This window comes from Muntiacus reevesi, chromosome 1, assembly GCF_963930625.1.
Source record: "Muntiacus reevesi chromosome 1, mMunRee1.1, whole genome shotgun sequence".
Lineage (NCBI taxonomy): Eukaryota > Metazoa > Chordata > Mammalia > Artiodactyla > Cervidae > Muntiacus > Muntiacus reevesi.
The window spans coordinates 73484343-73496446 of NC_089249.1; the positions used below are offsets into that span (position 1 = coordinate 73484343).

A 12104-nucleotide genomic window follows, 5' to 3' on the forward strand; every position below is an offset into this window, starting at 1 on the left:
GATGGCAGATTGGGGAATGCTGGAGATTTCCTGGAAGACAACAAGTTTGCAAACAACTGGACAATGAATCAGAGATATTTGAGAATAGCCAGGACTTCTTCCTCTCATTTCCGTAACTGTGTCGACAAGTTTTCTAAAAGTCTAAGAGTGACATAAAAATGCCTAAAACCACCCTAGAACTATGCCTCAAATTTCCCTAAATCAATTTTTTCAAGAGCCTCTTTCCCCTGGTGATTCCCTCTTCCCTTCACCAAATAGCTGTACGGAAGATGAAAGCTGACACGCATTTTGGCCGAATGGATTTCTAACCTCCCCCTGCCACCCCATGAGTGCCCCAAGTTCCTCCTGCCCCGGTCACCTAGAAGACGTGCAGAGATGATTTGGAAGGACTCGGACTTGTTAATTAACCTAAACAGTCACATTCATCTGCAAGGTGCATTCTTGTTAATTAAAACTGCGATTCTCCTTGTGCCCAGACGGCGGGCTGCTGTTGTCAGAATAATTAGGTAGCATACGATGGTTTTCATGCAAATCCCTGACAATTAGAGCTGGCAATGAATTGGGTTTGAAATCCCAGTGAAGTTTTCAATCAGAATTCCTCTGAGGACTCTTTCTTGAGGAAGGTAATGATGGGGCTATAGTTTCAGGGAAATAGGATGTAAGGACCAGGTATTTGCTTCTGAAATCCTCTGGGAGGGGCTCCAGTTTGAAATCAATGAACTATGGGCATCAATGTGATCTTCCAACTTCCCTTAAGAAATAAGTCTCTCTCCATAAAGAAGCAATGCAGAGCAACCCTCCCTAGGGTATGTGTGTGTTCCCAAGAGCTTGCTTTCTGGCTGTCTTCTTCCTGAGAGGATTTTTTCTTTAGCCAGAGGCCCAATAATTCATACAGAGCTAAAGTCCCTGCCATCCCTGAGATTAAATTCTTAGGGGTTCAAAGGAAATAGGATGTGTATTCCTGAAGGGTTGCAGAAAAGATGCCTGAGTCAGAGCAGTTTGGAGGTGGCTGGTGGTATGCAGTGGGTTAAATGGACTGGGATAACAGGGCCCCCAGCAAAGCCTTATAGAAATGATTAAGGCCAGGGTTAGACTTACAGAAGAGCTACCCGAATGCAGTGGAGATAACACAGGGAAAGGCCAGCACCCAGGGGAACTGGGGCAAAGCAGAGGGGACAGAATGGGAAGGAGAAAGTTGTGGGGACACATCTCCAACCAATCCTTACCTCTTATCAGCCCCAGGCTTCTGCCTTGGCCTTTCCTTTGTGAGAGATGTAAGAGGGGCAGAGTATCTGAGGGTCTCTCTACCCAGGCTGAGCAAGGAGGGATTTCTATCTGGAAGCATGGCTGAGGGGGTGGGTAGATAAGACAACCCCAGTGGTCTTAAATTAAGTCTCCTTTGCATCAGGTTGACACTGGAAGATTTGGCAAGCTGAAAATGCCCTCTCCTCCCCCTTAACTAGGTCAGCGTCCGAATCCAGCAGCTTGTAAGGGGGTTGGCCAGTACCTGAAGGATTGAGAGACTGGTCAGGTGCTGGAGGGTGCAATTTATGAGAATAGGCCGGGAAGGGAACTACAACAAAGAGAACACTGGGATACATTCATAAACTATGACTGGAGATCTTAGCATAATTTAGGTTTGTAATTTATCTCTCTTTTCTCTATTTTCTCTGCCTTTCTGTCTGTTTCAGTATGTCTCCCGCGTCTCAATTGGTCCCTAAATCCCGCCTTTCAATTTAGGATGCCCCAATCAGCAGCTAATCTGGTGGTTGCTAAGAGACAGGAGGTGGGGGAGGGTTGAGAGGATTTGTCACTGCACCCACCCAGGAAAATTCCTCCTGCCTTTCAAGTCACCTGCCAAGGATGCTGTAACTCATCTCTGCCCCTCTCCTGCATTCTCCTACTTATCTCCAAGGTCCAAAGAGTCAAGCAGAAATGATTTGGGGGAGAAACCACATGTAGCACATCTTTGAAAAATGACAGACCAAACCTAGATTCAGGGCTTCCCTGGTGGGTCAGAAGGTAAAGAATCTGCCTGTAATGCAAGAGACCTGGGTTCAATCCCTGGGTTGGGAAGATGCCCTGGAGAAGGGAATGGCAACCCACTCCAGTATTCTTGCCTGGAGAATTCCATGGACAGAGGAGCCTGGCGGACTATAGTCCATGGGATCTCAAAGAGTTGGACATGACTAAATGACTAATACAACAACATCCCTGGATTTGGATAGATTTAAGACACCTTCTCAAGTCTCCCCAGCATTTAACTGGGTTGGAGGGAGAGACACGTCTTTGTGTGGCATCTCGGGTACAGGGTGAATTTGTTGGTGCCATTAGAATTGGTTTTCCTTGGGCTTCCCTGGTGGCTCAGTGGTAAAGAATCTGCCTGCCAATGCAGGAGAAAGGGGTTTGATCCCTGGTCCGGGAAGATCCCACATGCTGTGGACCAACTAAGCCAACAGTTGTGCCACAACTATTTAGTCTGTGTTCTGGTGCCTGGGAACCGCAACTACTGAGCCCCAAGCACCCTGGAGCCTGTGTTCCACAAGAGAAGCTGCCTCAATGGGAAACCTGCGCACTGCAACTAGAGAGTAGCCCCCACCGACCACAAGTAGAGAAAAGTCCATGCAGCGACCAAGACCCAGCCCAGCCAGGAAGAAATAAATAACTATAATTATAAAGAAGAGGCTGTCCCACTTATGAAGGGGGGCTTATTCATGGTCCTTCCTATCATCACCTAAACTTGACTGAGAAAAAGTCTTCAGGATCATGACGAAGCATCCAATCAGGGAGGATATTTGGGGAAGAGGTTCCCAGGGCAAAGAAGTATGGTGGGAAAAGCAGAAGGATATATTTGTGTGGGGGAAATGGCTTATTTTGAAAGCTAAAAGGTATTAGAAGGGAAATTTGGGGAATTCCAAGCAGATGGCCCAGCCAGGTCAGGTCTTTCCTCATCAAGTATCTTACACTTCACAGCTTCTTGATTTTTATTTCCCTACATGCTTCCTTCATAGAAAAGGCTAGGTCCAGAAACTGGGGTGAAGAAAACTCATTTGAGTTAGGAGTGAGTTACAAGTCCTGATTCCATACCCTGAGAACAAGGATGGAGAACAGAACGAGGTGGAGGGAGAGGCTCGAGAGAAAGAGAGAGCAGAGCACTCTCACAGGAGTATGCAAGTCAAACTCTGATAGAGAGGCAAGCATACACACGGGCATCTGTGATTACTCAGCCGTGTCCGACTCTCTGCAATCCCATAGACTCTGGTCTGCTAGACTCCTCTGTCCGTGGGATTCTCCAGGCAAGAATACTGGAGTGGGTAGCCATTCCCTTCTCCAGGGAGCCTTTTCGACCCAGGAATCGAACCCAGGCAGACTCTGTACCATCTGAGACACCAGGGAAGCCCATCTGTTATTACATGCATGCATCTAACATGGACACGGGATCTAACAGATTTAGACAGACAGATGCACACACATGGGGATTAGGACTATGCTGCGGAATAAACCTCAGAGAGAGGACTCTTGGGAAGTGGCTTTAGAATTATCTTGCTAGGTTCCCTGAGCTAAGTAAGGTCCTCCAGGATGCTTCTCTCCTCCACTCCTGCTCCCCACCCGATCTCTAAGCAAAGCCAACAGGAAGACAGAAGGCATCTAGAAGGCAGAGAGGAATACTGGACAAGCCAGGCAGAGAGGAGTCACGCTCTCCGTTCATCTTCACTCGTCTCCGTTTTTCTCACTGCAGCAGCATCACTTCTTTCTTTACTAGCTAAGCCATCTCTTCTGGCTCTTCTTTTCTTTTTTTTTTTTTAAGGTTTAGCTGCTCTCCTCATATTCTGGTCCCCCTGCTCTTGCCCTTTGAGATGGCAGTAACCCCGCACCTCAAGAGAACATCTGTGTGCCCCGAGGATGTTTACACATCATTCACTTTCTCCCCAGGACAGCCAGAGAAGCAGACGCTGACAGCAAAGTCTGGTGTGAAATGCCCCTCTCTCTCCATTCTCCTCCCTCTCCTTTACATCCCCAGACAAAATAAGAAACCACCAGCTTCATAAAAAAAAAAAAAAAAACAAACCACAGCGTAGACTTTAATTCAGCTTGACAGGTGGGCAGAGAGCTTGGATTTGCCTCCAAGGGTGTCCAGATGAGAAGTCTGTGTTGTAGACAGAGGCAGGGAGGGTGGGGAGGTGTGAGTGGCCTGGTGGCAGACCCAGGCGAGGAGCAGGGGTGTAGCCACGCAGTGCAATATTGCCAGGGCTTCTGCCACATCCAGCAGCCTGTCCAGGGCCTGCTGGGCCGGACATGTTGACACCACTATGGCCCTGGACCGCACTAGAGAGTCCAATCCCAGAGCCATGCCCTGAGGCCACCAAAAAATGAACCAAACCCACAGGATATCGACCCAGGAACAAGTCACCCTGCCCAGCGCCCTCTTCAGCCCCTTGGCTCCCAACAAACCCAGGGGCAACAAGACAAAGACGGCAAAACAGGTTGCAGCGTGTATGTACCGCAACATCTCCCACTCTCCGCTGAAGGTCACAGTGCAGAGTCCTTGGGAAGTGTCACTGCCCAGCGTGACTGGCAGGGACAGGAGGGTAGCCACTCCCCAAAGTCCCACGGTGATCCCCAGCCTGAGGCCTGGGACCTGGCCCGCACCCAGCTGGGGGCCTAGGTAGGCATGGTACCCTATCAGCAGAGCTTGAGCAAAGGCTGAGCCATAGGCGACCAAGTGAGCCAGGTGGCAGAGGGAGGTGATGGGCGCCCCAGTGAGCCCCCGTGCCAGGATAGGAACCACGATGCTGAAGAGGGCGCTGCCCACGGCCAGCTGCACCAGGGTAGACCTGTCCTGGTAGAGCTGCCAGCGGAACAGAGGTCTGAGAAGCGCGTAGAGGACGGTTCCACCAGCCAGGATGCCCAGGACGCTGACAAGGATGAAGAAGGGCAGTGAGGAGTAGCCGAGCAGTGGGCAGGAGTGGCAGGGCGCAGCTGCTTCCATGTCGGCCTCATTATAGTCTGGATAGTCGGTACCTTGTAATTCCCACCAAAATCCCTCTTCGAGGGTCCACTTGGTGGAGTTGTCATCAGCCACCTGGAGGACATCCCCAAAGGTCCAATCAGAGCATCCAGCTATCCCTCTGAAGGGGATCCTGGGAGCTGAGGGTAGGAGGTAGGGAGAGAAGGGCAGCGGGAAAGTGGGGACCGCAAGAGCTGGGTGCGGGGGAGAGGGTGGGAGAGGACAAGACTGAGCCGAGAGTCACAGGAAAGCAAGGGAAGGGGGTGGACAGGCCTGGGAGAGAGGAGCAGGTCTGGCTGAAACTGACAGAGACGAGCGAGGAGGCAAAGAACGGGGGACCCTGGACACGGCGAGAAGGAGACAAGGAAAACGAGGGAAGGGACAAGAGAGGAGAGAAGGAGCGAGGTCTACAGACCAGAGGGGCAGACAGAAGGGGCGGCAGGAGGCAGAGAGGGAGGGGCTGGGGGTCAGCCCCACACTCACCGGGTAAAGACAGTTCCCCATGACGCTGCTGGGTGCAGGGCGGGCAGAGAGATGGGCTGGGGTAGTTCTGCCAGTGGCTGTGCTTCCAAGATAAGCGCCAGGGACTAATGAAGGCCATCAGCTCTGGGCAGGGCCGTGGGGCGGGCAGTGCATTCAGGAAGTGTTTACCCCACGCCTACCGCCTGTCTGAGCCCCAGGACCACTTAGGGCACTGACCCCCAGGGGTTTCCTGTTTTGAGATTGGAGTCCGCTGGTGAGAACCCACACTCGGGAAAGGAAAAAGGTGGGGACCAGAAAGTCAGTCTTTTTCCAAAGGTGGAAAAGGAGGCCGAGAAGCCAGGGGGCTTTCCAGTACAAAGGGTTTCTTTAAGTACGAGGAAGGAAGAGGGGGCCAGAGGTGACGTGTGAGATGGTGATAAGAGACGTGCTGGGAAATTGCAGGAAAAGGGCAGCTGATGGCTCCCACTGCTTCTCCATCCCCTTGAACTGGATCCAAGGAAAGATAGTTCAAAAGCGGTGTGTTTGTGGGAGGGGGTGTTAGTGGTGCTTGTGGCTGGATCCATGTCATGCTGACAACCTGAGTGGTATGTGTTTGGGAGGGGCCCTTTGTGTATCATTCATGGTGTCGGAGTACGCTTCCTTATCTTTACACGTGGCTGTGTGTCATATCTGAGTGCTAGGTTTTGGACTGAGTGCTAGGTGCCTGGGAGTGTGCGCTACTGTCTGGGTCTGGGTGTTTTGGTGTGAGAGGAGGGAAGGCTGGGGGGCAGCTGTCGAGGTTGTATAATGAAGCTGCTTCAGGGAGCAATTGGGCATTTGCCCAGCCACCTATGGGCACAGTAAATGCATCTTCCATACCAAGCAGAACACATGATGTGACAAGTTAAAGCAGGCTCTTGGGGGCAATGGGATGGCATACTTTAAAATAGGACTGTTGCCTGTGGGGCAATCTCTATTCACATTCCTGTTGGGGATTATAAAAGCCCGGGAAGTGCCTCGTTGTCCTGGCGTCTTAGCAACATGTAAAGCTTCTTGTGGTGGGGCGTGCTATTTCTCGCCAGCATCCTGCAGGAGGATGCCCCTAAATGGACATTTCTGCTCTCTGGTATGCTGTCCCCTCACCATCCCAATTCTCACATGACTTCTGCTCTTTTGTCCCCCCCACCCGCCCCTACCTTGCATTTTATTTCCTCACTGGGGACGCTTAGTCTGGACTTGGGGAAGGGTGAGTCATAGAACATCTGAGTTGGAACGATAGAGAGGGTTAGTTAGGTGATACTATTTCATTTGTCCAAGAAGGCGCTGGGTGTCATAGCGCTAATTCTGCCAAGTCCTCCTTCCCACTCACTCAGGGGCGGCTGTAGCCGGAAGCAGAGGCGCAGAAGAATGGTCACCTGCTGAGATGGTCTCCTTTCTCCTGGGACACTAGCTGCAGTTTCAGGTCCAACATGAAGGGGACTGAAAAGGGAGTTTGGGGGTCTGTTGAAGCGATCCTGGCAGAGGGCAGTGGGGAGCAGTCAGGTACCCCACCCAACACTGGAATCTAAGGACCTGGCCAAAGGGCAGGAAGGAATGCCCTTTTCTCCTGCAGAGAGTCCTGTCGTTTCCATACACGGTGCCCCGGAGAGCGTGGCCTGGCAAGGAACACACCACCCCTGGAGGCAGCAGGTGCAGAACAGCCCTTACACACACGCATCCCAACAGGAGCAAGAGTGGCAAGAAGGAGGCAGCCGAAGGACACGGATAATCCAGATATATTGAGGGTGGCCCCTCTGAGATTAGCACAGGAGAGTTAGAAAGATTATAAAGATACACGTGCCCTCCCTGCTCCCCGCCCCGCCCTCCACCCCCAGACAGACACACACAGCACGACGCCCCCGTCCCCCCCGCCCCCCGGTACAAATATGGCTTCTGTGTAATATGGACAGAGTGGTTCAGCTCAAAGAGGAAAAGTCATTTTCCCAAAAGCGGGTGCTGGGAGGCAGGGAGACCACAGGCCTGGGGCCCTAGGCTGCCTCGCTGCTGTAAGAGGAGGGGGCCCAGGGCCCTAACCAGCGGCTGGAAGATTCACGACAGTATTACCTGAACTGAAGCGGGTGGGCAGACCTGCTGGCTGCAGCTGCCCCCACTTGGCACACCCCTGGGTGGTGCTGGAGGATGGTGAGAGTGGCGCCAAGGGGCACCAGGGTCTGAGGCGGGGCAGCCGGCGGGCGCGGAGGGCGCGTGGCCTCGTTTCCATGGCAACCGGCTTGGCCACAAGGAAGACAGAAAATCAGAAGCAGGGATGGAATGGAGATGGGAAGGAGACAGGCGCTTTTGCTCCTAGCCCTCAACGCACCGGGTACAGACTATGGGGACAAGAAGTGACAGTGGTCATTCCAGGGTCAGTGCCAGCGGGAGGCCTGAGGGATGCATAGCAAAGGCTTTAGCACTGACTCCGTGGCTCCGAGACGGGGAGACGGAGGCAGAGGTTGAATGCCCTGTGTTTCAGGGAGAGATGAGATGGACGACTGAGCAAAAACACACCCTGGGACTGTTTTCTCAGTAACAGATGGGCGCTGGGGACGGCATGGAAATTCCAGGATGGAGCGACATCCCAGGTGAGGTGCCCAGCCTGCCTAGGGCCTGTCAGCTCCCACAGCCCTCCTCCACATGCCCCGCAGCCCCCCACCTGCCCAGGAGCCCCTCTGCCTCTCGCTCACATACACAAGTGCGCAGACACACAGACACACACCGACACACACATGACTATTCCCTTCGTTTGGGCAGGAAACAGCTCAGTGCAGTGAAGCTCCTTTTAGTATTTTTGTTGTTCTGTCTGCCTGGCTGCTGAGGGAGGGAGGGAGGGAGGGCTGGGAGAACAGGAGGGGGCAGAGGGCAGCACAAGACAGGGAGGCGAAGTTGCTGAGCAGTGCCTAAGACAAGTGGTTGCCGTGCAACAGTCCAGGGCTCCAGTGAGAGTCAGGGGCCCCTGGGCGGGGAAGCAGATGCAGTTTAGGGCCCAGAGCCGCACCTCCCCCGCAGCTGCTAGAGCAAGGAGGGGCAGCCTTGCTCTGCTGTCCCCCAAGGGGTGGTTCCTGGAAAAAGGGCCTGGCTTCATTCACCATAGGGGCCGGGTGGTGGGGGCGGGGAGAGCAGAGAGGGCCATCTCTGCCATCCTTTCTCTTCAAATCTGCCCTTTCTGCAGGGACCCGTGCCCTCCCACGTGGGGAAGCCCTGGGCCCCGCGTGGCTGCGTGCCAGCTGCAGGTCACATCTCCTGGGGCGCCCCCATTCACCCTTGTCCTATTAGGGAGGAGGGGGAGGGGTGTCAGGTGGTACCTTCTCTGTGCAGAGCTCAAGGTGTGCAACTTACAGAGGAAAAGCCACCTCCCGCCTCCTGCTCACAACCTCCCCGACCCCAGAGAAATCCAGGAAGAGGCTCTCATGACCGAGGGCTGGTGAGGGGCCCCCACCAAACTGACCCAGCTCCTTCCTGCCCTAACCCTCTCCTCATCCTCCTCCTAACACTCCAGGTTTTCTGTTTGTGTGGGTTTTTTTTGTTTGTTTGTTTGTTTTGCTTTCCTCACCCCAGGGCCCCTGCCCCTCCAGCCTGGAAACGGATTTGATTTGGGATTGTTACAAAAATAATAATAACCCAAACGCAGAGAAGCCACGGAAAGGGCTGAGGGCGACCCTCCCTCCCCACCCGCCCTCCCCATTCCAAACCGAGTACAAAACCGCACCCAAAGCAGACATTCTGTACAGGGGGGTGGGGGGGGGGGCTGGGGAGCAAGCGGGAGGGGCAGCCCTGGGGGCGCTCTGTACAAGTCCAGGTTGGTGATGGCCCCAGACGTCCCCATGGGGTCCCGGGGGCCGCCCCTAGATGAAATATTCCTTCTTGTCGTCCCCGCCCGACTGCCCGCCTTCTGCATTGATGATGGCCGTGTCCGCATCGGGGGCATCGTCGGAGCCTTTTGCCTCGTGCGTCAGGTAGGTTCCTGGGAAGAGAGAAGAGGCTCCTCCTTTCAGGAGCAGTTTCTGAATCTCGGAGGCCCCCCCCCACCCCCGGCCACCTTCCCACCCACTCACGCGCACCTTGCTTCTGTAACTTTTCTCCTACCTGGAGCTTTCTTCTTCCCCACCTGCCCTGATTAGCATCTTGCTGCTGTTATCTCTCACCTGAACACACTACTAAGAACTGATGGAGCCTGCTTTTAGTCTCATCTATAACACAGGCCAAAAAAAAAAAGGGGTGTGTGTGTGTATGTGTGTATACACGCACATGTGCTCATACACTGGTAACAGGGAAGCTGCGATGTCAGCTCCATGACTGCACTGCTGAGATCTGGCTAGCGTCTGACCTGTCCACAGAGTCAGGCTGCTGGCCAGGGATTTCCCTGGGTGTTCAGTGGTTAAGATTCTGTGTTCCCAACGCAGGGGCCCTGGGTTCAATCCCTGGTCAGGGAACTAGATCCTACATACCACAGCTAAAAAGATTTCATGTGCTGCAATGCAACTAAGACCTAGGTGGTTGGCTTACAAGGAATAACAGAGGGCTGTCTGAGAGGAAGGCATATGAGGAGAGGGGAGGGAGAGATGGCAGAGATACAAGCTGCTGCTGCTGCTGCTGCTAAGTTGCTTCAGTCGTGTCCGACTCTGTGTGACCCCATAGACAGCAGCCCACCAGGCTCCCCCGTCCCTGGGATTCTCCAGGCAAGAACACTGGAGTGGGTTGCCATTTCCTTCTCCAATGCATGAAAGTGAAAAGTGAAAGTGAAGTCGCTCAGTCCTGTCCAACTCTTTGCGACCCCATGGACTGTAGCCTGCCAGCCTCTTCCATCCATGGGATTTTCCAGGCAAGAGCACTGGAGTGGGGTGCCATTGCCTTCTCTGAGAGATACAAGAGAGGAGAGAAAAGAGAAGGGATGGTATGGGGTTAAGGGGTGAGGAGCTCAAAGGACAAAAACCATGAGGCTAAACTGAAAGGAGCAAAGCGCAGGAAGAAATAGGAGGCGGATGCAGAGTTGCAGCAGTCCTGTCTCATCAGGCGGCCCTGGAAGCACAGTGGCATGGTTGCAGCAGCTGACTGGGTGGGAAGGTCTGACTTCACCTGGATGATCACCAGGTGATCAGGCCTGACTATAGGGCTGGCGGTGCTCAGTTATCACAGGTGGGCCGTGTTCTTTCCTCCACCAGCGCTCCAAGGGTTTCGGACACTCCCGCCCACTGAGACTCCAAAGGCCCTTCCCTCTGGCCGTGCCTACCCTGCCGACCCCTCATGATCTCCCTGTCCACTCTCAAGTCCCTCGTGATGCTCCCCCGCGCCTCTGACCTTTGTGCCGGATCAAGTAGTGACCGAGGAAGATGAGCAGGATGAGCAGCAAGAAGACGATGAAAGCCACGATCCCCCCAATGATGGCGTGGTAGGTGCTGGAGGATGAAGGCACTGGGCTGGGGTCTGGGGGGAGAGGGGAGCACACAGTTAGATCTGGGAAGGACCTGCGCCTTACAGCTTGTCTGCCCTGGGCCATGGACCATCCGACACCTCTGAGAGAATAGAGCGGCTTCATCCAACAAAAGGGATCTGTCTCACTTTACACCTGGCTTCTTACACAGTATCTGAAACATAGGACTTGTTTTAAAAAATATATTCAAGAATAAACAGATATATCTGCTCACATTTAACCTTCTGAGTTCGTGAACCTGAAGCCTGACCTTGGTCAAAGATCAACACTTTGATCTCTACATCTTTTCTTATCTTCTCTCTCTCTCTCTCTGTGTCTATCTTTGAATTTCTGGGTTATCAGGATATTCTTTCCCTACCCCCCATACCCTCTTACCCTTCTGTCTGCTTGGTATTCTGAGCTGGCTTTTCTAAGGGGGGCTTCTCAACCTAATCATGCATTGTCCTGATTGCAGATTGGAAAGGAGCAGTGAAAAAATGCTGGAGACAGGAATAGGCACGTGAACTGTGGATAGATGGTGGACTGCGATTCCCTGTATAAAGAAAAGTGTTCCTTCTTGTCAGGGAGCTTAGAGTTCCAGCAAGACCCAATCTTCCTTTCACCAGAGAGGTCTGGGGTTCCATCTTCACTTCCCCACCAGCCAAAGGTTTGTGGGAAGGACAAAGACTGAACTTCTTCCTCCCAGTTCTGATGGCCTCTGTCATCAGATACAGAGACTCTGTCCTCCACAGCAGTGTCTATAGGGGACAGATTCCCAAGCACAGGCTTGGCCAGGCATGCCGAGGAGAGCCGCAGTCATAGTCAGAGTCCCACAGATCTGAGGAGACAGTGCCCATGCCTGGGACACAGTTCTGACATGTCCAAAATCATACGAGCTGCAGTTAAGGCTCTCCCACCCATGGGAGAGTTACTACTTTTTTTCTTTTAATAGACTCAGTTTGAGTCTTGATGCCTCATTGACTCCTCGTCCATTTTCTCTCTCCTACCTTATGTCTCCTCTGGCTTGACTGGGCCAGCTTTTTAGCTCCTTGCCTGTCTCCACCTTATTTGGGGGGAAAAAAATAATTATGCTCTGGTTTGCATGCTCTGCGTGGGAAGGAGGGAGAAGAAGGTCCCTGCGTCTCTGTGATAGGAGGAGTGGGTGTGATGGTTCAAACTGGAGGGAAC

General features: G+C 53.2%; 2 protein-coding genes across 4 annotated transcripts in view; both read right to left on the bottom strand.

Annotated features, from left to right (window-relative positions):
• Positions 1-4047: 4047 nt before the first annotated feature.
• On the bottom strand, positions 4048-5797 carry ACKR1 (atypical chemokine receptor 1 (Duffy blood group)). The gene is made up of 2 exons (XM_065925673.1): positions 5492-5797; positions 4048-5083 (listed from the first exon to the last, which is right to left on the bottom strand). Exons 1-2 carry the CDS (start codon positions 5510-5512, stop codon positions 4088-4090), a joined length of 1017 nt encoding a protein of 338 aa, XP_065781745.1. The 5' UTR covers positions 5513-5797; the 3' UTR covers positions 4048-4087.
• Positions 5798-9254: 3457 nt separating this feature from the next.
• Positions 9255-12104, bottom strand: part of CADM3 (cell adhesion molecule 3) — a 30219-nt gene continuing 27369 nt past the window's right edge. For all 3 annotated transcript variants that reach the window (XM_065925696.1, XM_065925686.1, XM_065925705.1), the window contains 2 exons: positions 10805-10930; positions 9255-9470 (listed from right to left, as the gene is read on the bottom strand). In XM_065925696.1, the coding sequence (XP_065781768.1) occupies positions 9352-9470; positions 10805-10930 (245 nt within the window). In that variant the 3' untranslated portion in view covers positions 9255-9351. The remainder of the gene's footprint in view (positions 9471-10804; positions 10931-12104) is intronic.